The sequence below is a fragment of the Scomber japonicus genome, chromosome 10, assembly GCF_027409825.1.
Source record: "Scomber japonicus isolate fScoJap1 chromosome 10, fScoJap1.pri, whole genome shotgun sequence".
Taxonomy (NCBI): domain Eukaryota; kingdom Metazoa; phylum Chordata; class Actinopteri; order Scombriformes; family Scombridae; genus Scomber; species Scomber japonicus.
Genome location: NC_070587.1, coordinates 31,468,428 through 31,494,136, shown reverse-complemented (window position 1 = coordinate 31,494,136; position 25,709 = coordinate 31,468,428). Strand labels below are relative to the sequence as shown.

Here is a 25,709-nt window from a genome sequence, read left to right as displayed (position 1 = left end):
TCCATCCATCCATCCATCCATCCATCCATCCATCCATCCATCGGCACCATTCCCTGTGGCTAATGTCTGATGTGATGTGCGCTGCCTGCCAAAAACACTTTACTCCAGTGGAGGGGAGGGACGGAGGGACAGAGGGAGATAAACAAAGAGATAGAGGCTGAGTGAAAGAAAAACCCAGAAAGAGAGAAGTGGAAAAAAACAAAATAAAGAAGACTAAAAGCTTCATTCACAAGGGGGGAAATACCGTATGTAAATATAAATGTCGTCATGTGATTAATGGATTATTCCCTAAACTTTAGGTGTGGTTTAACAAATTCATATTATTCATACTTCCCCATAAACATTTATAGGAAATTCCCTGTAATATTATTTTTCTATGGAACAAGTTCAGTGTTACATGAAACCAGTTTTTTTGTTTGTTTAAAGCTTAGTGACTTATTCTGATTCATGACTGTTATCTCAATGTTGAGATAACAACATACTAAACTTCATATTTTGTGGTGTATTGTTTACAAGAACATAGCAAAAAATCACATTAGTATTTAATTCATGTGTGGAAATCTTGTTTTGTTATTAAAAGCTACCAAAAAACTGCATTATACAAACAATCTGGTTGGAGATGTTGTTTAAATCAGTATATAATGATCACACAAGCATTAAAAAAAGCTATATTTTGTGCTAAAAATCATCTAATTTCAATTACACCACCACAACCAAAGTCTATCTAGGCATATTTTCCAGGTTTAAATGCTTAATATCAAACAGTCTTAACAGTGCTGAGTTTAAAGGGACCGGCTAACACGAGAGTCTAAAACAGAGGAAGCTAACGTGGCTTTATTAGCCGGCTAGTGGGGCTAACGTTTATTAGCTGGCTAGTGGGGCTAACGTTTATTAGCAGACTAGCAGGGTTAACGGTCATTAGCTGACTAGTGTGGCATTTACAGAGGGTTAAAGATTTGTTGATTAAAAGTACTATTTTTATCATTTTTTTGCCAGAGCTGTTGTCTTCTTCTTCTTCTTCGTTTTCAGCAGGCTAGATGCCTTGCGCCCTGTTGCTGCCTCTCACTGGTGAATCATGGAAGTGCTCCTTGCCGGTGGAAAAGCAAGAGGTTAGTCAGAGGTGCTTCGATTAGCACCAACTGAGCACTGGCTCTAGCACTACCTCCGAACCAGCACTGGCTCCAGCTCGGTGGAAAAGGGGTCCCGCTTTCTGGTGCGACTGAGCCTTTATCTAACAAGCTAAACGTGTCTTTATTCACTTTACCGTAGCTACACATATGTTTTAATTTAAACTAATAATGGAGATGCTGTGTGTTTGCTGTGTATTGATTTTGTTGGCAGAGCATTCCTCACTATATCTTATCAACCTCAGCCCTCCACTCGACCACAGACGCTCCCATCTGACTAATGAGACAGGAAAGGAAACACAGGTCTCGACTGCTGACACGGAGCCAAAACACACACACACACACACACACACACACACACACACACAGACACACAGACACAGACACAGACACATCCATTAAGCAAAGTGTGCCTCCGTCGATCTTTCTCACTCTAATTTTCTTATCATCCATCACTCTCATCCTCCATCTTCCCGCTCGCAGCTTTCGGTTTCAGCTCGATTTGATCTGCAAATCTTTGACTTTTAGGCTCTTAATTATTACGTGACGTTTTGTTGCTTTAAAAAGGGTTTAATCTTCAGTAATCTGTATTATTAAACCATTTCAATATGTCGGATTCAGTCAGTTTCTAGAGCTGCAACGATTATTAGTTGATTGACTGATGAATCGATTAGTTGATTGAAAGAAAATGAATATGCAGCTATTTTGATCACCAGTTAATCATTTTAGAAGCACAAAACTAATATAAATAGGCTGTTTTTTGGTTTTTGGACTGTTTTGTCTGTTAAAAAAAACAATTTAAGGACAATCTTTCAATTTTTCCCTTCTCTTAGACTGTTTATAGTATAAAGAATTAATCCATTAATCAAAAAAATAATTGGCAGACTATTCAATAATGAAAATAATTGTTAGTTGCAGTCCATCTGTCTCAATCTGCTTCCTACTATTGTATCTGCTACCATTTTTATTCAGCCTCCAAGAGCCAGAACCGTTTTGCATCACTGCACCAGATATCACGAATCTCTTAAAAATCATCCTCCCGTCTCTGATTGACTCACTCGCTTCCTTTCAATAGCCCAACTACTCTGTCCCATATTTTTTTTCAAAGTGTAGCTGCCTCTCTTTCCTCTCAACAGAGAGAATAGCTAACCTGCAGACTCACAGTGTGGAGCTGCAGGCAGAGTGCTGGATTCAGTCGGGGAGCTGAGTCGCCTGCTTTCAGACCCTTTTATGCTCCATCACAACACAAAACCCAGAGATTAATCAGGGAGAGTATACTGAACGAAAAACCAGACAGGACAAGTGGTCTGGCTCTGAAATATAGAACAATTTCGGACTACCCACGCGTAACAAAATAACTCCACTTTCATCAAATGGATTCAAGCAAAGTCTTCAAATATTTGTGTCTTTTTTAAATGTGATACAGTCGCAAGAACGAGACAACAATGACTGTCTTCTTTCCATCTCCAGCTGAGTCTTGAGAGGTGAAGTGGAATAATAAAAAAGCAAATGCATATTTCATGACGTTTAAAGTTTAAACTTCAGATACGGCTGCTCGGCTCCATCCCACCGGAGTCAGCACTTGTACGCTTTTGAAGCACTCAAGCGATCACTTCATAAACTTTTCCAGCTTTGTCACGTTGACCCACTTCCACGATTAGAGTACGGGTCATCAATAAGTGCACCTGTGTTTTTTTTTTACTTACCTGACAAACCTTCAGCAGGCAGCTCAAAAGGAGAAAGTGGAGCTTAAAGCTATTTTAGTTTGATGGTAAGAGACATTTTTCCTCCCTCAGTGAAAGGGTCAAAAGTTTGATTCATGCAATTTTTAAAAGTATCCTTGAGCAAAAAAAGAGTCTCGTCATGTCATAATTTCTAAGAGCTCAGTCACAAGAAATGATGACAACAACATCAGACTGAAATCCTATTGTTCCAATGTAATCATCACAATCACTTGATTCCCTTTCAGAGGCTAGATAAATTAATTATTATAAATTAAATTATTAGATACATTGTACAGTTATGAAGTGAACTCCGGTCATTTCCTGCTGCTGACCAAACTATAAACCATTTTGACAGCTCTGACCTTTGATCAACACAGAGTCCAAGTTATATCATATGAGTGTCTGTCTCATGAGTCACTGTGCCACCGAGTTTCCAACCAAGCATTACTTCAAAATTCAGAAAGATTTGCAAATTAATTTCACTGGGTCACTGAATCTGAACTCAAATATAGCAAAGAAACAACGTCTGAGGATAAGATAGAAGTTGTTTAGCCAGATCTTGTTAATGCTACTGTATGATGTTAGTTATTGAAGAATTACGTCACTTTCTTTGAAAATGAAGTAATAACATAGGTCTTAAAGCCTTAAACTCATCTTCATTCAAGGGTCACAAACAGCCGAGATTGGTCTGATGTGGGCTAGACCAGTAAAAAGATGGAAGGAAGGAGGGAAGAGAAGACAGGAAGGAAAGATGGAAAGAAGGAAAAGAAGTAAGAGAAGGAAAGAATAGGGCTGACCAGCATTAAGCCCTATTGTATCTGTAAACTGACATGCATGGGGTGGTGACGGGGCCCGTTCATCGCTGCTTGCAGCTTTAATTATTATTATTATTATTATTATTATTATTACTACATCTTTCAAGGCCCTGAAAGGACTCAGTAGGGAAACCCTGTAATCGTATTAATGCCCTCTGAATCACTCATGAATCATTAGTTGCACGTGAGATGCCTGATATGCAAATGTCAATTTTCTAAATGCTTTTAGAGCTACAGGTCCGTATTTTATCTTCTATCTGGAGTCAAGATCAAACAGAGTCATTTGTTTCCTCCCATCTCTGCCGCTGCTGCTGCCGCTCCCTGGGCGTCGCCCTCTGCTTATCTGCAACCGCAAATAAATGTGTTTCTTATCAAAGTGAGTGGGAGAGCGATGGAGGGAGCACAAAGAGAGAAAAAGAAAAAACAGGGAGAGATTTCCCGAAGGGGGCAAATAAATAATGAGTCAAGCTAAATAATGTGTGCATGCTGTTATGATGGAGAAGGAGCAGAACTGACGTGAAATGAAGAAAGAAAAGATTGGAAAAGAGAGGGAGGAAGGGAGGAGTCGGGCAGAAACAAATAATAGGTGCTAATTAAAGACAAATTAAGGAGGAGTTCCAAGGAAAATGACAAAGGAGAGACTGGAGGAAGAAGAAAAGTTAAAAACAAGGAGGAGTAAATAAAAGGAAAGGCAACAAAGGAAGGAAGGAAGGAATCAAGGAATTAAGAACAGAGAAGAAGAAGGAACAAAGCACAAGACAAAAAGAGGCCTCTGAGTTTCTGATGTCTTCATTTTCTTTCCGCACTGATTACTCAATAACACAGCGAGATGACATGAAAACACAAACGGTGATTACATAATCAAACGTTGGCTGAAGTGAAGCGATGAGCTGCAAACTGAAGCCCAACATCACTCTGCTGTAATGAGAGCTGGGACGGAGGACAAAGAGACACAGTGTCTCTTTAATTAGGGCTCCAGCACAAAGGTACAAGGAGAATAGATTGTTATTATTATTAGCATTATTATTATTATTGTTATTATAGTATGCTGTTGTATTTTTGAATGGCTTGGCTCCTGGCACAGTTCTGTAGTCCTCTGCAGGGCCAAGTTAGGATTGGTTGGATCATTGCTCTCATTATTCTCACATTATTGCAGTCATGTGATGCCCTCCTGCAGGGTTGAACTCATTATCATCATCATCGCTATAAGAAAGTTACAGGAGGCGGCGAGGTCTGTGAACGCATCGTTGTCCCCGGCTGTGTGATATTCACGCTTTGTGGCTTCAAGTTCATCTCCCATCGCCTCTCCAATGGAGTTGAACCAGGAAGAATGAGACTGAGACACATAGCCCCTCTCTCTGGTGTGTGTGTGTGTGTGTGTGTGTGTTGTGTTCAGCGTATTCCTCACCACAGACTGACAGAACATCGATACACTTCACTCAACCCGAGGGTTGAAGTGTGTGAGCCGGCGAGCGCAGTGGGGGTCAGTCACTGTTCTCATAGTCTGAAGGCCGATGTGATATACTGTGTGTGTGTGATAGTTTGGGTTTTTTGACATGAAGTTGTAGGACACCCTCACCATCAGTGTCGTGCATCAGCAGTGCCCTTGCAACCATAGCAACCTCCCCACTCCGCCTATGGCTGCGCCCATGGCCCCACCTCATGCCCATATAAGTAGAATTTGTGTTTTTATTTTTCCCAGCATGCACCTGAAATTTTCAAGATTCGAAACTATTGGCTTCCGAGCAGCAGTCCACAAACCAATGGGTGACGTCACGGATGTTACGTCCATTTCTTTTATACAGTCGGTGGGTAAAAGCCACTGCTGATGCACGACACTGATGGTGAGGATGTCATACAACTTCATGTCAAAAAACCCGAACTATTCCTTTAAACATATTCCTAATCACAGAGGAGTGAATAGCATCAGACACACTTCTCTTCAGTGGAGGTTTCGGCCCATATGTACAATAAACGGCGCCAGTGATCACGGTTGGGTGTCTGTAATTGTTCTCATCGTGGCTGTTCTGGGTGTAGAGCTCATGAATTTGGATGGGCATGACGCTAAGTCGACCGTAGGGGTGGGGGGCACAGCAGGGGCTCCGTCTGTGTGCGTTTGTATTTTACACAATCTGCATGATGACCCAGTGCGTGAAGTGAGCTGAGCTGATATTTAACTCCTTCATGCAACGACTCATATTCATGAAAATGCATATCAGGCAACTTCCACTGAACGTACTGCTGGAGCCGTATGTTACACACTTCCTTTAATTAAACTGAGATTTAACATGTGGTCTTTACATTCGATATGCAGCAACATAATCTACATTTACTGCGTGTTTTCTAGGACGATGCTTGTGAGATGTGAGGGTTCATTTATCGCCTCTTGCAGCTTTGAGATATTTTTAGTTTGCTAGTTTCATTAAAGTAAACAACATCAAGCGGATCTGCACACGTTCTGCCAAATTGTGTCAGAGGCCATTTGCACGATTCTCAAAAGCAGCTATTATTAAAAGACATTAGACGCCTTCAGGAAGAAGAAAAGAAGAAAAAAAACATTCACATCCTCTTTCAACAAAACAACTGCTGTTACTTGACTTCTTTCTATTTCGGCTCCATTTTAACAACATGCTCCAGTCAACTTTATAAATATCTAGAAAGGTCAATTCAAAGCGGACTAGACCTCAGCTTTAGATTCCTTGAAGACGTTTCAGCTCTGAATCAGAAATGCTTCTTTAGTTTAGTTCTGGTAATGTTATGACATGCTGCAGTTTAGTGTGTTATCATGCTTATATTTGACAATTAGCTCTAAATACAAAAGGACTGTCATTACTTTTGCAGGTATCTGGTATTGACCAAATCTTAAAAGAATGATCTGATGGTGGCACTAAAAAAAAAAAAAGAGAGGATCACCAAAGTTATAATAATTCATCCCCTATGGTAGATGAATGTGTGAATCCAATTTCAAGCCAATCTGTTAAATACTCATTGAGATTTTTCCATTTGGACCGTAATGGTTCATCAACCAACCGACTGACATTTACATCAATAGAGCCCCAAAAGTCTCAGATGCCCCTGATCATCCAGACCAGGTTTTAGGGCTTTATAACATCCTGCTTAGGACACTATATGTTTAATCATCATAATTATCCCAATTATGTAATGTACTAAATGTCATTAACCCCCTACTGTAAACTTTTATCTATTTATTCCAATTGCTTTACAGCTCTGGAGTTTGTCCAAGGACAGTACAACATGGTCAGTAATTTATGGCTCTAACCCAGGGGTGTCAAACATGAGGCCGGTGGGCCAGAACCGGCCCACTGAGGGGTCCAATCCGGCCCCCTTTCCTTCCTGTGTTCTTTTCCTTCCTTTCTACCTTCCTTTATTCCTTTCTTCGTTCGTTCCTTTCTTCCTTCTGTCTGTCCTTCCTACCTTTCTTCCCTCCTTCCTTTTGTCTGTCTTTCTTTCCTTCCCTTCATCTTTTTAATGATCCGGCCCACATGAGATCAAATTGTTCTGTATGTGGCCCTTGAATGAAAATGAGTTTGACACCTCTGCTCTAACCAATCAAGCTCTAGTAGCTAGTGCTTAAATTAAACATACACTGGTTTCTGCATCTAAAAAGTGAAGATTTGCTGTTGCTGTAAAATAAGATCTGGTGATGATATGTAAAGAAATGACCTCAGCCTTTCATGTGAACAAACAAATAATTCAGAGAGTAATGAACAATACATTAAACAACACTTGTAAGTCTATATGAAACAATCTCATCCAGAATATTCCTTTGTAGATTTATTGTAGCAGAGATTTAAATGAGCGCCGGACGACTGAAGTGAATTACTGCAGAGATATAGAGATTTAAAAAATAAATAAAAAAATAAAAACTCCTCTGCAGCCTTCGGCCATCAGAGAAAAGACAAAGACGGACTACAGAGGAGACACGGCAATCCGAGTGATGAAAAGATCTGAGAGCTAGGACGCTGCTGGTCTACCAGAGAGCTGACGTTTATCCCTCGCTGTTGATATAAAAGCATAACAAAAAGACTCAATCTGCCCTCGGAGGCATTTGGAGAGCAAGCACAGATATAGTACGTACACCAGATGGAGAAAAAAAAAAAAAGATTATATAGGCCAACGGATTCAGCTTCGGTGAGGTTAGAAAAGCTGGCTGTGATTTCAAACATCAAACCTGCTGAGAAAACCTTGATGGGAGATAAATGAGCAAAGTGCCCTTGAATAAAGCTAGCTGGAAACATCAAGAGACTGTTCAGATATATGAAATGTGGAAAAAATGTACATTATGAGCACTGTGGTCATCGATATGTGGTATCTGATTCTCTTCTGGCCTCGTTTACTTCAATCAATTATCAACTAAAGTAGGTCTTCAGAGTAAGAGCAGATAATAGATATGATGCAACAAATCTGCTTATATCACCATGCAGCAACAGAGCAACAGCAGCCCAGATGTTCTTTTCTCTTTCTATGTGGGAAGTGGTGACGATGTAACTTCAAAGTAGCTAATAGCACCCATGGATCATTAAAAAGGGAGAGCTGCAGCTAACAAATAATAGTCAGTCAATTAATCTGGCAGATATTTACCAGATTACTGATATTAGAAAAACAGAATATTAGAAAAACAGTGAAATATGAGGCAATAATATCTCAAAGTGACATCTTCAAAATGTGTTATCCAACCAATAGTTCAAAACTGAAAAGATATTTAGTTTACTATCATGTATGATGAAGAAAAAGGATCAAATCTGCACTTTTGAGAAGCTGAAAACCTGCACATTTTCAGGCATTTCTGCTCAAAAAAGGACTAAAATTATTATTGAATTAGCAAAAGATCTATTTTCTATCATTTTTAATTCACACCTGAATCTCTACCAATCCCTATGAGCCTTGTGTAGCAGATTTAAACTCATTTTTTCTCTCAATTTGGTAGATTTCTGCACTGTCAACACTGAACACATCTCATCCAGGCTGACCTTAATCTCAGACGTTTCTTTCTTTCAGCACATGGTCATCTCATACTAGCTGTTTCCTAGTTTTAATAGATTAGCTTGCATCCATTCTGATCAATAAAAATGCATCCATTAATCAATAATGTGAAACCCCACCAAAAGGTCCACCAGTCCAAATATGAGTCCCAATAACTTAAAATCGTAAAATTCAAGATTTAGAGGAGGAGTGAAGGTAAGCTACAGAACTACAATGTTTAGAGTTCATAGTAGTGTAGTCACATGCCCAAAAACACTTCAGGAGGAAAGATTCTTTACAGCACGGGTTTGAAACCATCACCTTCAGTGGATCAGTTCCTAAAATCACTGAACCACAGTGCCGTCCTGCTTCTGACAATCGAAACCTAAAAGTTACGACAGGTTTCGTTTATCTACTTATTAATGCTGGCAGAACAGGGTCATGTGCATAATGATGATGACGATGATGATGATGATGATGAGATTAGGTAAAATCGTATCCTGAACGTTCACTGATTATTTTGTCAGATGGATGTCGAGCTAAGTTAGCGTGATTCATGCAGTATAAACCACTTCAACAGCGATGGAGCATAAATCCTTGTGTCGTCCTCCCGGGTCAAATAACCCCATCTGTTTGGACTGTTCCTTCTTTCTTCCTTCCTTTCTTCTGTCCTTCTTTCCATCCCTCCTTCCTTCCTTCTGTCCTTCTTTCCTTCCCTCCTTCCTTCCTTTCTTCCCTTCTTCCATTCCTTCCTTCCTTCCTTTTCTTCCCTACCTTCCTTCCTTCCCACCCTCCCTCCTTCCTTCTTTCCTCCCTCCCTCCTACCTTCCTTCCTTCCTTCCTTCCTCCCTCCCTCCCTTCCTTCTTCCTCCCTTCCTTCCTTCTTCTTCTTCTTCCTAACTTCCTTCCTTGACTCGAGGACGACAGGAGGGTCAAAAGAAATATTCCTCACAAGCTCTGCATCAACCTTCATCTTCTACATTTATAACTCTCTTCTTCTTCTTCTTCTTCTTCTTCTTCTTCTTCTTCTTCTTCTTCTTCTTCTTCTTCTTCTTCTTCTTCTTCTTCTTCTTCTTCTTCTTCTTCTTCTTCTTCTTCTTCTTCTTCTTCTTCTTCTTCTTCTTCTTCTTCTTCTTCTTCTTCTTCTTCTTCTTCTTCTTCTTCTTCTTATCCCATCACCTCTTCTTTACTTTCACCTCTCTGCATATATTTCTTCACTTCCTTCCCTGACCTTTTCCCGAGGATACGGAAACATCCATAATGAATATCTGCTATCTGAAAACGCTGTAACCGAGTCTCTTCACTACATTTTCTAATCTTGAGTTTAAAAGCATATTTCACGGTTGAACTGAGCTTTAAAAAAGGAGAGAGGAGACGTTGAGAGGAGACAGAAATAAAAAAAAAGGGGCAGCAGGTGAGCACACAGGTAGAAAGGAAACTAGAACAATCACAAGCTGTGCATCTTCATCTCGGTTCCCCTGAGGACAACCGCAGTTTGACACACATGAAACCACAGGAGGGCATTTTTATTTAATTATTATACCTTTTTATACTTTTAAAAACAGTCCTAAAGCACTCTGGGCACGATTAATGGGCTCTCTGATGGTCTTAGTGCCTCAGCCAAAGGAAATAAAGAAGAAACCCAAACCTCTTTATACTTTTAAAAGTGTTCTAACTTATCCTTTTCTCTCATGTATGTCTTAATTTATAATTTATTTGTAGATGTGTCCTAAAAAAGCACTCTGGGCACGATTAATGGACTCTCTGATTAACTTAGTGCCTCAGCCAAAGGAAATAATGCTTAGAAATCTGAAATCTGAAGCCACAAATGGTAGAACAAGTAGGTAAAATAAAAAAATAAATACACAGCTATACAGTTGAAGGCCAAAGAACAAGTCAAGCCAAAATGTATGTCATCAGTTTCTTCAAGGACTTGAACTTGAACCTTTTCCATGTGATCCTTCATCATAATAATAGTAACAGTGTCCTTAAAGCACTTTTAAAAAAGGGCACACAGAAAGAAACAAAGGGGAAGTTATGCTGCAACGTCACTTCACAGAAACTCTTTCACCACTGTGTGTATTTCGGCACACCACTAAAAAAAAAAGTCTTTGCCAATAACTGCAGATTAAAGCCAAAAATGAATAGAAAAGAAAGAAAATGATCCAGCTTGTTAATAGTGATTGTTTATCTTGTGGTGAAAAAGTGAATCCCACCACAGCGTGCAGGCTGGAGACGGCACAATGAAGCCTTTTAGAGAGTCTTAGTGGCTTCCTGGCCTGAGAGCTTACAGCTGTGTGGGCTTTTATCGTGATGTGCAGGTGGCTGCTTCCCCCTTTATACACACACACACACACACACACACACACACACACACACACACACAAAAAGGGAACTGAGATCATGCTCTGTGATGATTGTACGATTGTGTATTTTCCCCTCTTAACATGTTACACTCTGCATTTGTACTGATGTACTAAACTAAAACTGATCAACTTCTATGGAAGAATATTCTCATTTATCTCCAAAAGATCAGCAGACAGGAAGCTGATCAATCAAAATGAGATTTTAAGAGTAGTGAAAGATGAAAAACACCTGCAGGGAAACTATAATGAAATATATTTGCCACCAATCCAGCTTTCATTTAACCATTGATTATATGCCTATCATCATCATCATCATCATCATCCATTCAATCATACATACAGGAGTTTAACTTAATAATCACATCCACTCGACTCATCTTCCATCCAAGTCTTCAAGAATAAATCCAGAGTTTTTTTACCTCTAGTAGCGCTATGTAGTTGTTTTTTAACCTTCGTGTGGTCATCCCGGGTCAAACTGTCCCCATCTGTTTTGACTGTTCCTTCTTTCTTTCTTCCCTCCCTTCCTTCCTTCCTTCCTCCCTTCTGTCTGTCCTTCCTGCCTCCCTCCCTCCCTCCGTCCCTCCCCTCTTTCTTTCCTCCCTTCCTTCTTTCCTTCCTCCCTCCCTCCTTCTTTCCTTCCCTCCTTCCTTTCCTCCTTCTCTCTTTCTTTCCTCCCCCTAGCTTCTTTCCTCTGTCCTTCTTTCCTTCCCACCCTACCTTCTTTCCTTCATTCCTCCATCCTTCCTTTCCATCCTCCCTCTTTTCCTTCCCTCCTCCCTCCCTCCTTTCCTTCCTTCCTTCCTCCATCCTTTCCTTCCTCCATCCTTTCCATCCTTTCCTTCCTTCTTCCTCCCTTCCTTGACTCAAAGACAACAGGAGGATTAAGGGTGTAAAGGAACATGTATCCCAAACTGTCCAGTATGTGATGTTTGGTTCAGTATGCTCCCTGACCCAAACACTTCCTGTTTTAATAGTTTGATAATCCACTTCCTCCAATATCTAGCTCGGTGGTTAACAGGGCGGCTAATTCAGCTAACTGGCTAACTGTAGTAGTAGTAGTAGTAGTAGTAGTGTACGCTGTCGGAAATCACTCCCTGTTTACTATACAGCGCTCTACATTAACCCTATGACATTATATTTGAGTGTCTGAATGCTGAGTGTGTAAATATAATCATTTTGTACAGCCCCTAAAATATTCCACCATGAATCACCAACGAAAGAAGTAGTACTTTCTGACAAAAAGCACCTTCTGTTAACAATGCTCCCAATGTGAAGACGATCATCACACGACTCTTGATTTTTCTCCTTACTACTGAGTGAACTATTTAGTGTTTATTAGTGTGCAGTGACTAAGTGAATAAGGGAGTGATTTTGGACACAGCCACTGTTTCAATATTAGTTTGAGCCAATGAAACAAATGTTGGATGTGTACATTTTTTCCAAGATTAAAAAGGTATTATTTTCTTCCTTTAATGGAGTATGCACACAAAGACTTAAACAGAACTTGGGTTTGAGCTAAATGCTATACAAGTTTGCTTTGCTTTCGAACATGTATGAGTAACACACAAAAAAAGTAATCTGAGAAACAAACAAACAAAACCAATGAAAGTAGTCAAAACAATAATGTGAACCCAACATGTCCGAAAAGGAGTAGGATGAAGCATATGCTCATTTAAACCCTTCTCCTCTACTCAATTAACAATCAGTATTCACATACATATACATAGTGAACAAATAAATAAATAATTCATGAAAACAGCTGATTGTTAAAGCTTTTCTTCCTCCCTGTACCTCGTGAAAACCATGTGTTTGTACTGCTTTTTTTTAAACTTCCTTTCTTTTTTCCCTCGCTACTGTTCTCAATTCAAACTGAACCGTGACTCCAAAACCCAGACGCACAATGAAATCTGACTTTTTGCATAGTGTTACAGTCCTATTCTCTGGTTCTGGTTTGTTAGTTTAATAAATGTGATATATGTTTGTGTCGATGCTACAGATGTTGATGACAACAAAGACAAAGAAGAAGAAGAAGAAGAAGAAGAAGAAGAAGTGAACGTAGATGTAAAAGTTTCAAAATGTTAAAAACAACTGTGCAAACGTTTTGAGGAAGGAAACAGATTCAACACTTGATAACATTCACTTGAGATCACACCTTTTGTGTTAGGACAAACACAGCAAGCAACTCTGAATGTAAACATAACTTTTAGTAGAGCTGCAACTATTTTCATAATCGATTAAAGTCATTATTTTAAAGCACATTTTCTCAGGTCTAGCTTGTCATCTGTAAAGGTTTGCTTCTGTCCATGGTCTTGTGTGAGAGTAAATTTAAAGTCTGTGTAAAGTTTGAGTTAGAGTTTGACATACCACAGAGTGTGTTGTTAACCACCCTGCCAAATTTGGATGATTAAAAAAAAAAAAAATGAAATTAGGCTTCAAAGTTGTGTAAAAATCAGTCTCTTTCTCTGCTCCCAAACGCTGTGGGCGTGGCCGCGAAGTCTACTGAAACCCCCCCCCCACCGAGTGTCACTTGTCAAAGTCACCACCTCTACCCGAAATATGGACGCTACGTCTGAGAGCTTTCTGCTGCTAACTCAGTGGTTAGCTCGGCGGCTAACTCAGTGGTTAGCTCGGCAGCTAGCTCGGCAGCTAGCTCGGCGGCTAGCTCGGCGGCTAACTCAGCTAACTGGCTAACTGTAGACTGTAGTAGTAGTAGTGTGCGCTGAATGTATTTATACCTCTACAGCAGCAGGGACAGGTTTATGCTAATTTTCAGACCCGGCTACTAAATCCTGAACACAGAAATGTTGAAACACAGTTTGTGATGCCTAGCTCCACATTTCAAATCTAAATGGTTGAAATGCTTTTTTAGAAATACATTTATGACCTATTTAATGTGTTTAGAAGAAAATGTCTTAATTCACTTAACACAGTCTTTAATATGTGATGGACATTTTAGGGCAGCTTAAAGTCCAGTCAACTTGACCTGGTAAACTCCTGAGATGATGCATGACTAAACACCCTGAATATGTAATTAGTAAGTGTGTTTATGATGCCATTGAAACTTGCAGGCATACCATTGACTTGCACTTTGCTCATGAGGACTTTTGGTCTGAGTCTCGAGACTAGACTTGGACCTTTCCTCAAATCACATCTCTGAATATTTCCGTGCTGCATTCACTGACCTGTCTGGCGAGCCGACGGGCCTCCCAGTAAGGCTTGGACTCCTCCACAGCCTTGCCGATCTTCTTGACCAGTTCGTCCAGTTTCACCGTGGCTTCCACCAGAACAGAGCGAAACTTCTGTCTCGCATCCTGACAAACAGAGAAAGAGAGATTATAAAACTCAGGTCACAACAAAGAAAATGAGAAATTAGCTTCAAGAAAGACAAAAAAAACAAAAAACGAATCAACCTGCCGATTGCTCATGAAGGCGTTAAAGTTCATTTTTAGATTTGAGAGCAGTAAAAACACTGTACATACTCTTAGCCTGAAATGTAATGACTTCTACTAATGTGATCTAAAATATTCAAACATGGGAACATTTCAGCTTTTTAAAAAGCCGAGACACATTTTTGATCCATATTTATTCAAACCTAACAAAAATACTGGTGCATTCTTCAAATCCAACATAATTCATTGAACCCGTTATGTTCTCCTTATGTTTGACACAACTTAGGACCATCATAACAATCATAACACTTAAAAATAAACTCTCTCTAGAGTCTGGAAGCTTCACCAAAGTTTGATCACACATTTATCTGTGTTAGGAGGTTTTAACCCTCCTGTCGTCCTCCCGGGTCAAATTGACCCCACCTCTTTTGACAGTTCCTTCTTCTCCTCCTCCTCCCCTCTTTCTTTGCTCCCTCCTCCTTCCATCCATCCTTCCTTGCTTCCTCCCTCCCTACTTACTCCATTTGTTCCTTCCTTCTTTCCTTTCTTCCGTCCCTCCCTTCTCTCCTAAATTCCTTCCTCTTTTCGTCCTTACTCCTTTCCTTCCTTCCTTCCTCCCTCCTTACTACTTTCCTTCCTCCCTTCCTTCTCTCCTAAATTCCTTCCTCTTTTCGTCCTTACTCCTTTCCTTCCTTTCTTATTCCTTTCCTTCCTTCCTCCTTTCCTTCCTTCCCTCCCTCCTTACTCCTTTCGTTCCTTCCTTCTTTCCCTCCTTCCGTCCTCCCTCCTTCCTCCCTCCTTCCTCCCTTCTCTCCTGAATTCCTTCCCCTTTTTGTCCTTCCTTCCTTCCTTCCTTCCTTCCTTCCTTCCTTCCTTCCTTCCTTCCTTCTCTCCTAAATTCCTTCCCTTCCTGTCCTTCCTTCCTGTCCTTCCTTGACCAGAGGACAACAGGAGGGTTAAATGATGATTTGTTGTGCAGTAGATCAGTTATCAGGAGATACTGTGAGATACTGTGTGTACTGCTGAAGGCCATACGCTTAAAACACATTAGTCTATTAATAAAGTTGCTCTATACAATAACTGTTGCTTGAGCTCTGACTTCTTTTAGACTTTTCTTCTCCATGCACCTTGGAAGTAGCTGCATGTCGACATGTTTAAGATAACCAATGACTCACATCCTACAGCAAACACAGTACACTTCCTTTATGCAGAGATATGATGGCTTTATTCAGCCTGAACCCAAACAGTGAATAACATCAGAGAGTTTAAGGCTCTGCAACAGACACGCTAAATAAAAGCTTAACCTGAATGAGGCAACTTTAGACCTCTGCCAAATCCCACTTAGTGAAAAAATCCTATTAGTGTTTCATTGAATTAAAGAGAAGCAGTTACGTGAAGAGCTTCAGATAAACTAATGTTTCTCCAACACTGTAAAGAAATGTCTTTAAATGTTTCTCTTGCACCTTTGAATGCATTGCAGCTGTTGACCCTTGACCTCCATCCTTCTTTTTTGGGTTGCTTTCAAAAAGTTACAAGTCGGAGAAATGAAACTCAATCTGCTGCTGCCTTTGCTATGAGTCATAACGGGTAAGAAACTTAAGAGGGAACTGAAAACCAAAGAAGTAAATAAGGTAAGTTTAAATAAATAAGAAACTGGGGGAAGAGTGAGCCACCATGAGCCTGATAAAGATGACAGTTTTTCTGATAAACACAGAAAAACAGACTCGAGCTCTTCTGATGACGCCTGTGAAAAATGAATGTGTGATATAATTTTGTTAACTATAAAAGCAAAGTATTTGTTCCCTTCCCCCCGGAGTTGTGTTCATTCGTCAAGGGTCGTGTTTCAGGACTGATAAGCGGTTCTCTACAGTAACTGGCATGAAGGGCAAAGTACTTTCTAAGAACAGAAGGATTTTAAAAAAGAAGGAGGAGGAGGAGGAGAAGAAAAACAAGTGAAATATTGTACAGATCACTGCAGGGAAGTTCTCGGCCTTCTTTCTGCAAGGTCAGTAATAGTTATATATAAGTACAGGACAGATGTTTGGAGGCACTGGAAAGCCCAGAGTTACTGTTGAGCTCAAGACGAGGAAAGTTTGTAGAGTTTTAGAGGCTGTGATGATGTCTCTCTCTCTGCCTTCTGCTTGTGAGGTTGCTTTGGTTTCCTGGATGTCAGGAAAGTACCTCCACCTGGTAGTTTAGGCCTGAATCTATTTCAGTGACTTCTTAGGTAACGTCTCTCTCTTCTTTTGTCCTCATAGCCCTTCACCAACCAGCTGGGTGGAGGTTTTTTCATCACATACGGCTCAACATTTGGCTTCCTGGACGTCAGGGAAGTACCTCCACCTGGTAGTTTAGGCCCTGATTAAAATGCATGAGTTTTTAATCAGTCTTTCCTGACATGCCCACCCCTCAAAAAAAAATTGCTCACTCTGTCTCTATCTGGACGAAATTAGTGTCCCGCCCCTAAACACTTCTTATTGGTTGAAATGTACATGCTTCCTGTTGACAAGCTAGCTAGCCCCTCAATAGTTTGATTGGTTTGAAAATAAAATTGTCAGTTTTGCGCCACATTTCGTCGCCGGTTCACTCGCTGTATGTTAGGATGCTGTGTTAGACTATTTACGCTTCATACAGGCCTCCACCAGCCAGATGGCATCACATGCTTCAGTCTAGACCTGTCACGATAACTTCTTTTATTAGACGATATATTGTCTCAGAAATAATCGTGATAAACAATATTATTGTCTTTTAAAGATCATTTTATACCACTAATATAATCATAATATGTCAATGTCATCTTTATTTATACAGCACGTTTAAAATAGCCACTGGCCTACCAAAGTGCTTTACAATAAAACAAACAAACAATAAAAGCAATAAAAACAGTAAAAGCAATAAAAACTAAATAATATAGAGAAATATAACAGATTAAAGACCCAATAAAAGCAGCTATACTCTGTCAAAGGCCAAGGTGAACAAGTGGGTTTTAAGCAGTGTTTTAAAAATGGAGAGGCTATTCACAGTCCGCATCGTAAAAGATAATGCTTTCCACAGAGTGGGAACCTCAACTGCAAAGACTCGATCTCCTCTAGTTTTTAAGAGGGATTGAGGAACGTCCAAGACCACCTGGTCAGCTGATCTAAGGGCTCCGGAGGGCTGATGCAGTTTAATGAGGTCAGACAGGTATTCCAGGGCCCATTCAGAGACTTAAAAACAAATAAAAGAATCTTAAAATCAATCCTGTATCTAACTGGAAGCCAGTGAAGTGAATAGTATAATAATGCAAAGACTGTCATTATGGTTGGAGACCATGGTTATTTACCTTTAATTATTCTGCAGTCTCCACTCAGGACGAACACAGTGAGGAATGTAGGACATGAATAGCCTCTTAGTTGCTATTATGTAGAGTGGCAATACTGAGGTCAAAGGTCATGTCCATGTATCATGTGATGAGTCGATATATAGACATGATGATGCCAATAATTACGTTATTGTATGATAAGTTGATAATTATTGAGTCCACACAAAGAGCTTATAACTATTCTGTATTTAACTAAACTGCTCTGACAGATTCAACTTATCTTATAATTAAGATATACTGTATGCTACTGAAAATGACTTTAGCCACTCTTCATCATTATTCTGATATTTTTAGTGTTTTGCATGAAATTAGAGTTCTGCAACTTCATAGTTTGGTTGTTTTTAGTCTTCTATATTTTATTTAAAAGCCACAACAGTTGATAAAATAACACATACAGTGAACTTAGTCAGCATTTTATATATTCCTAGTTTGTTTGTCACACAAGGCTCCACCAACTTAAAGATGAAAGTAGAACCACGTTCAGATCCGAAGTCAGTCAAAAGGTAAGAAACTAAATGTTCTCAAAACAAGACGTCATGCATAATGTAAATAAATATAAAGCATAGAGAGAAGGTGCAGGTTTAAACTATGTAGGACGGGAAGCTCCAGTTCTCTGCAGTATTTTCATCCAGAGCACAACATGTTTACTGCTCTGTGTTTATTAGACATTTGATGGCTGAGAGACGCTTCCTTTACCTTTTAGTGAACTTTAAAAACTTCAGAACTGAGAAAAACCCAAATTTATATGACAGGAGGAAGGAGGAAAAGAGGAAGGAAGTAAGGAGAGATGGAAGGGAGGAAGGAAAGGAGTTAGGAGTAAGGAAAGAAGGAAGGAAGGAAGGAAGGAAGGAAGGAAGGAAGGAAGGAAAGGAGTAAGGAGGGAGGGAAGGACAGAAGGAAGGAAGGAAAGGAGTGAGGAGGGAGGGAAAGAAGGCAAATACTTCAACCTGAACTAGCTTGATGAGTTGTCGTAGCGACCGTAGCTAAAAGATCAGATTAATGTGACATCTACATGCTAACGTTTGCATTACTAAGCATGATGTAATCCATTTAAAACAGATCTAAAAGGTTGAATTCAATTTGAGCTGCTCAAAAACAAATCTGTTGAACTTTAAAGACTCTAAAAAAAGAAGAGACCTCATGACACTTTACAAGGGTAAGATCCCCAAATGACCTAAAATCACATTAGTGTTTCATTACAGTAGAGAGAGAGAGAGAGAGAGAGAGAGAGAGAGAGAGAGAGAGAGAGAGAGAGAGAGAGAGAGAGAGACAAACAGATGCTGAGCAGAAATAAACAGAGAGAGAAACACACTGCTGAGTTTGAGCTTCAGCTACATCAGAGTTTAACCTTCCTGTCTTCCTCCCCGTCTGTTTTGACTGTTCCTTCTTTCCTCCCTTCCTTCCTTCCTTCCGTCTGTCCTTCCTCCCTCCCTCCTTCTCTCTTTCTTTCCTTTCCTCCCTCCCTCCCTCCCTTCTTTCCTTTCCTCCCTCCCTCCCTTCTTCCCTTTCACCTCCCTTCCACCCTCCCTCCCTGCTTCTTTCTTTCCTTCCCTCCTACCTTCCTTCCTGTCCTTCCTTCTTCCCTCCTTACTTATTTCCTCCCTCCCTCCCTCCTTCCTTCCTTTCCTTCCTTCCTTATTTCCTCCCTCCCTCCTTCTTTCCTTCCTTTCCTTCCTTCTTACTTTTCCTTTCCTCCCTTACTTCTTTCCTTTCCTCCCTCCTTTTCCTTCCTTCCCCCCTTCTTCCTTCCTTCCTCCCTGCTTCTTTCCTTCCCTCCTACCTTCCTTCCTTCACCTCTTCCTTCCTAACTCCCTCCTTTCCTTGACTCAAGGACAACAGGAAGGTTATTAAAAGGACTTGTGTTATTTCTTTACACTTCTTTGAAATACAGCAGACCAGGTTTTATAAATACAGAACCTAACAGAGATGTGCATCAGTCCAACAACATGTGAATAAAATGAGTCTTTATCTCAGTGCAGCATCACTGTGGTGAGATTACCCAGAAGGCCTCAGGACTGTGAGGTGTTACATCTGCAGCAGAAAGCAGCGTTACTGTTCTGATGTCTGGATTGTATTTATTTTATCTTGACTTGGTTGCATCCTTCTTCCCTCCAGGCTCTCAGTTAGCAGTCAGCTTCTCTCTTTTCTTTTCCAGTTGGACTTTTAGCTCCCGGCTCTCCTGTCAAACTGTTTCAATCCTTCGTCTGAACGTTTGACATCCATCAGCTTTTTCTTTTTTTTTTTTTTTTTTTTAAATAAGTCTGTCTGCTCTGTTCCAGCCGTCCATCTTCACATCGCTCAGTGTGGCGCCTGTTTCTACACCAACTGACTGACACCAACTTGAGCTTTAATACTCCACAGACACTCAATCTAAACTCACTCAGTTTTTATATAAATAAATATAAGTGAGCCTGAAACTGAAGCACTTCCTGTTATTTGCACTTCCTGTAATGTACTGTACTGCAGTAGAAACAACCTAAATACTTCAATGTAAAATATTTCTTTCAAGTTTCTTTCATTTTGACCTTCCTGTCGTCCTCCCGGGTCAAATTGACCCCATCTGTTTTGACTGTTCCTTCTTTCCTTTCTCCCTCCTTCCCTCTTTCTTTTCTTCCTCTCTCTGTACTCCTTTCCTTCTTTCTTTCCTGCCGCCTACCTTCCTCCCTTCCTTCTTTCCTGTGTCCCTCCCTCCTTCCTTCCTTCCTTCCTTCCTTCCTCTCTCCCTCCCTCCGTTCCTTCCTTCTTCCTCCCTTCCATCCTTCCTCCCTTCCTTCCTTGACTCGAGGACAACAGGAGAGTTAATAAACATATTCCTTTAATATTTTATTATTATTATTTCTTTGCATTCTGCTGGTTTACTCTTGTATCTTTCTCTCTTAATTGCATTCTAAATTGAAAATGGCATCTTTATATTTAATTTTATTGTCCACTCTGTATAAAAAGAGGTTGAATGAATGAATGAATTAAATAATCTGCTAATTACTTCATCGAAACCCATGGAGGCTGCATCTAATTATTCTGTCAAATCTGACCTGGATTTATTACTGAGTCTATAAACTATGAAGATTTGTCGAAAAATATAACATCAGGCAACATATCTGCATATCTGGAAGCAGTGAGCAGTGAGTGAGTGTTGAATGATTTAAAACAATTAAATAACCATTTTCCATTTTCAGCGCAGCGTGAAGTATCCGGACAGAGACACATTTCCTCTGTTACTCCAGCAAAGCAGAGTCCAAGTGAAACAATGACTACGGAGGATAAAGTGCTGACTTTCAGCTTTAAGGGAAGGAAGGAATCATGACCTTTTTTACCCTCTGTGTCCATCTATAAATAATAAAAAGAGGCGACAGTTTCTGCACAGCATGACAGATGAAAGTCAGCACTTTATCCTCAGAGTCATCGTTTCATTTCTAACATGAACGTGCTGCAGCTCACACACACACCAAACACACACACCAAACTGTTCAGATGTTAAACTAAATGAACAGTAACAGCATGCAGGTCCTCTGTCCTCTGTCTCTCATTATACTGATGCTGGTGCAGACTGCAGTGCGGCGCCTCCGTCCTCCCACTCAGAGGTTTGGATGCTCACACCGTGGTGCACTTCACCTCAACACATCAGCTGTTCGCTCTGAGGCAGCATGTCTACAATCATTACTGCTGCAAGACATCAGTCAAGTTTATTTAGCTCTAAGAACACTTTGAAATCAAAAGCCTCCTCAGGTGAAATGAGCATGATGATCTGACTCTGATAATGACACTGCTGGCTAATTAATTAATTATGTGTAAACACAAGAACAACAGCGAGCTCTGCCAACACTCAAATGCTCAAGAGGGAAAAGATACATTTGGAGGGAAGAGATTCATTCTGGCGATGTGGAATCAGCTCAAGATTTAAAGAAAGTTTAGCAGAGTGGACAGAGGGAGGGAGAGGGAGAGAGAAAGAGAGAGAGAGAGAGAGAGAGACAGAGACAGAGACAGAGACAGAGAGACAGAGACAGTTTCTGGGTTCAAGCTCTATGAGGTTCTGTCCTGCTTCATTGATCCAACGTCTCTGACCTCGCTCTACAATCTGAGGGCAGCAGCTTAAGAACATTTTAATGATTGATTGTTTTTTCTTTAGTCAATAAAATGTCAGGAAATAAAGGAACATGCCCGTCACAAGTCTCCAGAGCACAAAGTCATCTGTCCTACCAACAGTTTACTATCATAAAAGTCTAACTGACTGAAAGGATGATATACCAATTATCAACAGTTGGCAGTTAATTCATTTTTTGTCATTTCAGCACAGTGGAGAAAGCAGCAGCAGAAACAGCCCACTGACCTAATATCACATCACATTCATCATATCAGAATAAATAAATCAGAGTTGAACTGAAGCTCACGTGTCACATAAAGCTAATTATTAACCCAACTGTGCTAAATATCATTCACAGGAATTGTGGTGTTTGTACAACAGTGTTTGTTATCCAAGAACAATAAGGCTGAAACTAATCAATAAACATATCATATCAATAAATCTACTGATTATTTTATTTTATTGATATTTTAATCTACAAACGTTCAGCAAACAAGTGAACGTGCCCAAAGTGACGTTTCTCAAAGCTCTTTTTTTAACCATCCAGCAGTCTAAAATACCAACACACACACACACACACACACACACACACACACACACACACACACACACACACACACACACACACACACACACACAACACACACACACACACACACACACACACACAGGTGAAAGGTAAGGGGGTGAAAGGTTAGGATGATTCTAAGGGCCTGTGATTGACAGGGACCTTAAAAATGTGTAATAAGTTCTTATCATTAATAGACAATAATAAAATATTTTATTTACAAAGCACTTAATTAAACTTTATTTTTCTTGTTTCTGGCAAAAACTAACCATCCATGAGCCTCTATATTATCCATACACCCCCCCCCCCCCCCCCCCTCTCTATCTACATGAAATGGTTCAGTCTCCTATTTTCACAGCTCATTAACAGTATAGTTAGTATTGGACTAGAAGAAAGTTCTCAGGTAGAGGTGTGGTTACAGTATTTCTACATGGTTGGTGTTGGGGCCCAATGTGATGTACACACACACACACACACACACAGACAGACAGACAGACAGACAGACACAGAGACACACAGAGACACACAGAGACACACAGAGACACACAGACACACGCCCATCGAGCTGCATGAAGCATGAAAAGAGACTTTGGACTTCATCGTCTGCAGAAGACTTTTACCTCCATAAAAGCTGCACACTTTGCTGACCTACATAAATGTAAGCCAGCGGGATTTTTTTTAATGGCACTGGAAGATCGATTATGTAACATGACCGTCCTCCATGAACCTGAGTTTCTTCTGCTGAGGTCAAAGGTGAGAGTCTGATTTTTGTTTTATGTAAAAGACAGTAAAAACTTGTGTCTGCTCTGAATACAGCTGTCAGTAAAATGACTTTAAATTAGTTTATTGTGAGACAAAAACATGCCCGAGTCTCACACACACATTAAACTAAATCTACTTGCTAGCTGAAATCTGCTGACACAGCGAAAATGTGTGTGTGACCAAAGGTCCGGCTGTTATTAAAAATGCTGCATCTGCACACAGCGACACCTTGAAAACACAACAGGTTTCTATAGAGGTGAGCAGTAGATGTGAGGTTGTCTGTCTATGTGTGAGTGTGTGTGTGTCTGTGTGTGTGTGTGTGTGTGTGTGTGTGTGTGTGTGTGTGTGTGTGTGTGTGTGATCGGCTTTAGCGGCACACTGACCTCCAGCTCCGTCTCACATCTGTTGATGTCATCGGTGGATTGGTTGAGTTTCTCCAGCTCTCCCTGGAAGAGAAGAAACAGCAGAGAGAGGATGAGGATGAGGATGAGGAAGAGGAGGAGGAGGGAATGTAAAAGAATACCTTAAACTATCAGAGGGGGGAATTTGCAACATCTGGAATGAATCAGACGCTCACAGGAGAAAACAGAAGTTGAAAATGTTCATATATAAAAAGGCAGCTGAGGTGATTTTGAAGACTGAAACAGTGAATTAAACCTTTAATATATCCAAGTCAGCTGATCATATATGCATTCACACTCTGACCTTTGCTCCTTCACATGAGGCAACACCTGAGTTACAGGTTAAACTATCAGCAAGGTTCACAGTGTGTTAAAGCAGCAGTCAGGTTTTCATCTCTGTAATCATTCCTCCTGTTCAGACTGACTATTAAAACCTTCTAATGTGCTTTCAATGTAAAGTGATGGAGACTAAATCATTTAAAAGTAGATGATCAGCTTCTATTGAGCTTCATCAGTGTGAGTTATTATATCAAGTGATATCTGACACATTTACAGTGTTTTTAGCATCATATCTCCTCTTAGTGTTGTTGAGCTGTGGTGGAAGTATAGTAACAAAAGACTTTGCTTCTAAAAACACAAGAAGAAGATTTGACTCATTTCGATTCAACTTTTAAACACTTTTTTTGCACAGAAGCAGGACTGTGGATTTAGTCCTCCATCACTTTACATTATAAGTGCATTATGAATGGATCTTCTAATGGTCAGTATGAACAGGAGGAATCATTACAGCAAGAAAAAGGCAATTAATGTTCATTTGAGCTAGATTTTTGCAGACTTTCTATCAAGGAAAACTGGTCAAATGGTCATGTTTTATGTTATAGTATAGTATGAAAATAAGTCAGTAGACAAGAAAGTTAGCTTTTTAATCCAACCATTTATATTTTTTGGCATATTCCATGTGCATAAAATGAAATGGACTTACAGAAAACCAAACTTTGACTTATTAGAAATTACAATTCTCTACTCAAGCTGCAAATTTTTTTTAAAAATCAGCAATGTTTGTGCTTATTTAATGTTAAAAGCTTCTTCTGCAATCCCTATACTGAATACTTCTTGTAAAATTAAGCCAGAATAAAAATTAAAAAAACTAAATATTGTACGTTTATAGGTTTGTTTGTTTTTTAGGGTTAGTTTTTTTTTAGTTGTCAAAAAATGAATAATATTAGATAAGACATGTTAACATGAGCAGCTCACATTTAGTATATTTTATAATTAAAAGGAGAAACAGTGAAATGCTTCAGAGGCTGCATCATGCCGCTCTACAATGAAACCAGCATCGATATAAAACCAATAATCGATCAAGTGCACGTGAAGCTCTAGTTACCTGAATCCTGGGATCCACCTCCTCGTCTTCATATTCAGCCTCCTCATCAGACCTGTGCTCCTTCTCTAAATTATCCATTTTATTTATTTTTTGGTGGGGTGGAGGAGGTTGAGGGACAGATGTCAGAGCCGAACAAAGAAAACACCTAAAAGCACCTACAGGCTCATCTGTCACCTCACCACGAGCTGGACGCACGAGCCTTTAAGCTGAAGTCCACCAGCTGCGCGCGATAGATGGTTAAAAAAAAAAAAAGATGAGGTTGTTTTTTAGAGGAAGAGCATCATCTCGGTTTGTATCCAGCGAGCCGAGCAGCTGCGTCTGTCCCCGCTCAGCTCTCCTGCATGAAGAAGCTCAGAGCTGAAATGACCGGAGCTTTTCTTCAGACCGGGAACGCCCCCTCCTGCCTGGCTGGAGCTGTATGAGAGGTGATTAGTGCCATACAGTGGTGAAGCTGCATATGACTGAAAATGTTTAAATGTTTTTATGCTTAAAAACAACAGTAATAGGTATAATTTATTATTATTTGTATTAAATGGTTTATTTAAAATATGTTTAACTATGCTAATTTAAAAGACTTTGATATAGCTTTTTTCATTTTATTTTATTAATACAACACAAGATCAGATACAGACTGTATACATAACACAGTACAACAGTATGCCAGAGGTTACAAACAAAAATATAATAAAAAATAATATATTTGCTTAACCCTCGTGTCATCCTCTCGGGTCAAATTGACCCAGTCTGT

At 40.0% G+C, this 25,709-nt stretch overlaps 1 protein-coding gene across 1 annotated transcript in view; it reads right to left on the bottom strand.

Moving 5' to 3' along the window:
• The window catches only part of sh3bp5b (SH3-domain binding protein 5b (BTK-associated)), a 52,492-nt gene extending 27,248 nt beyond the window's left edge, over positions 1 to 25,244 (bottom strand). The window contains exons 1-3 of the mRNA XM_053327252.1: positions 24,962 to 25,244; positions 23,560 to 23,622; positions 14,198 to 14,326 (exon numbers count right to left, since the gene is read on the bottom strand). Of these exons, the coding sequence (XP_053183227.1) occupies positions 14,198 to 14,326; positions 23,560 to 23,622; positions 24,962 to 25,039 (270 nt within the window). The 5' untranslated portion in view covers positions 25,040 to 25,244. The remainder of the gene's footprint in view (positions 1 to 14,197; positions 14,327 to 23,559; positions 23,623 to 24,961) is intronic.
• Positions 25,245 to 25,709: the final 465 nt, after the last annotated feature.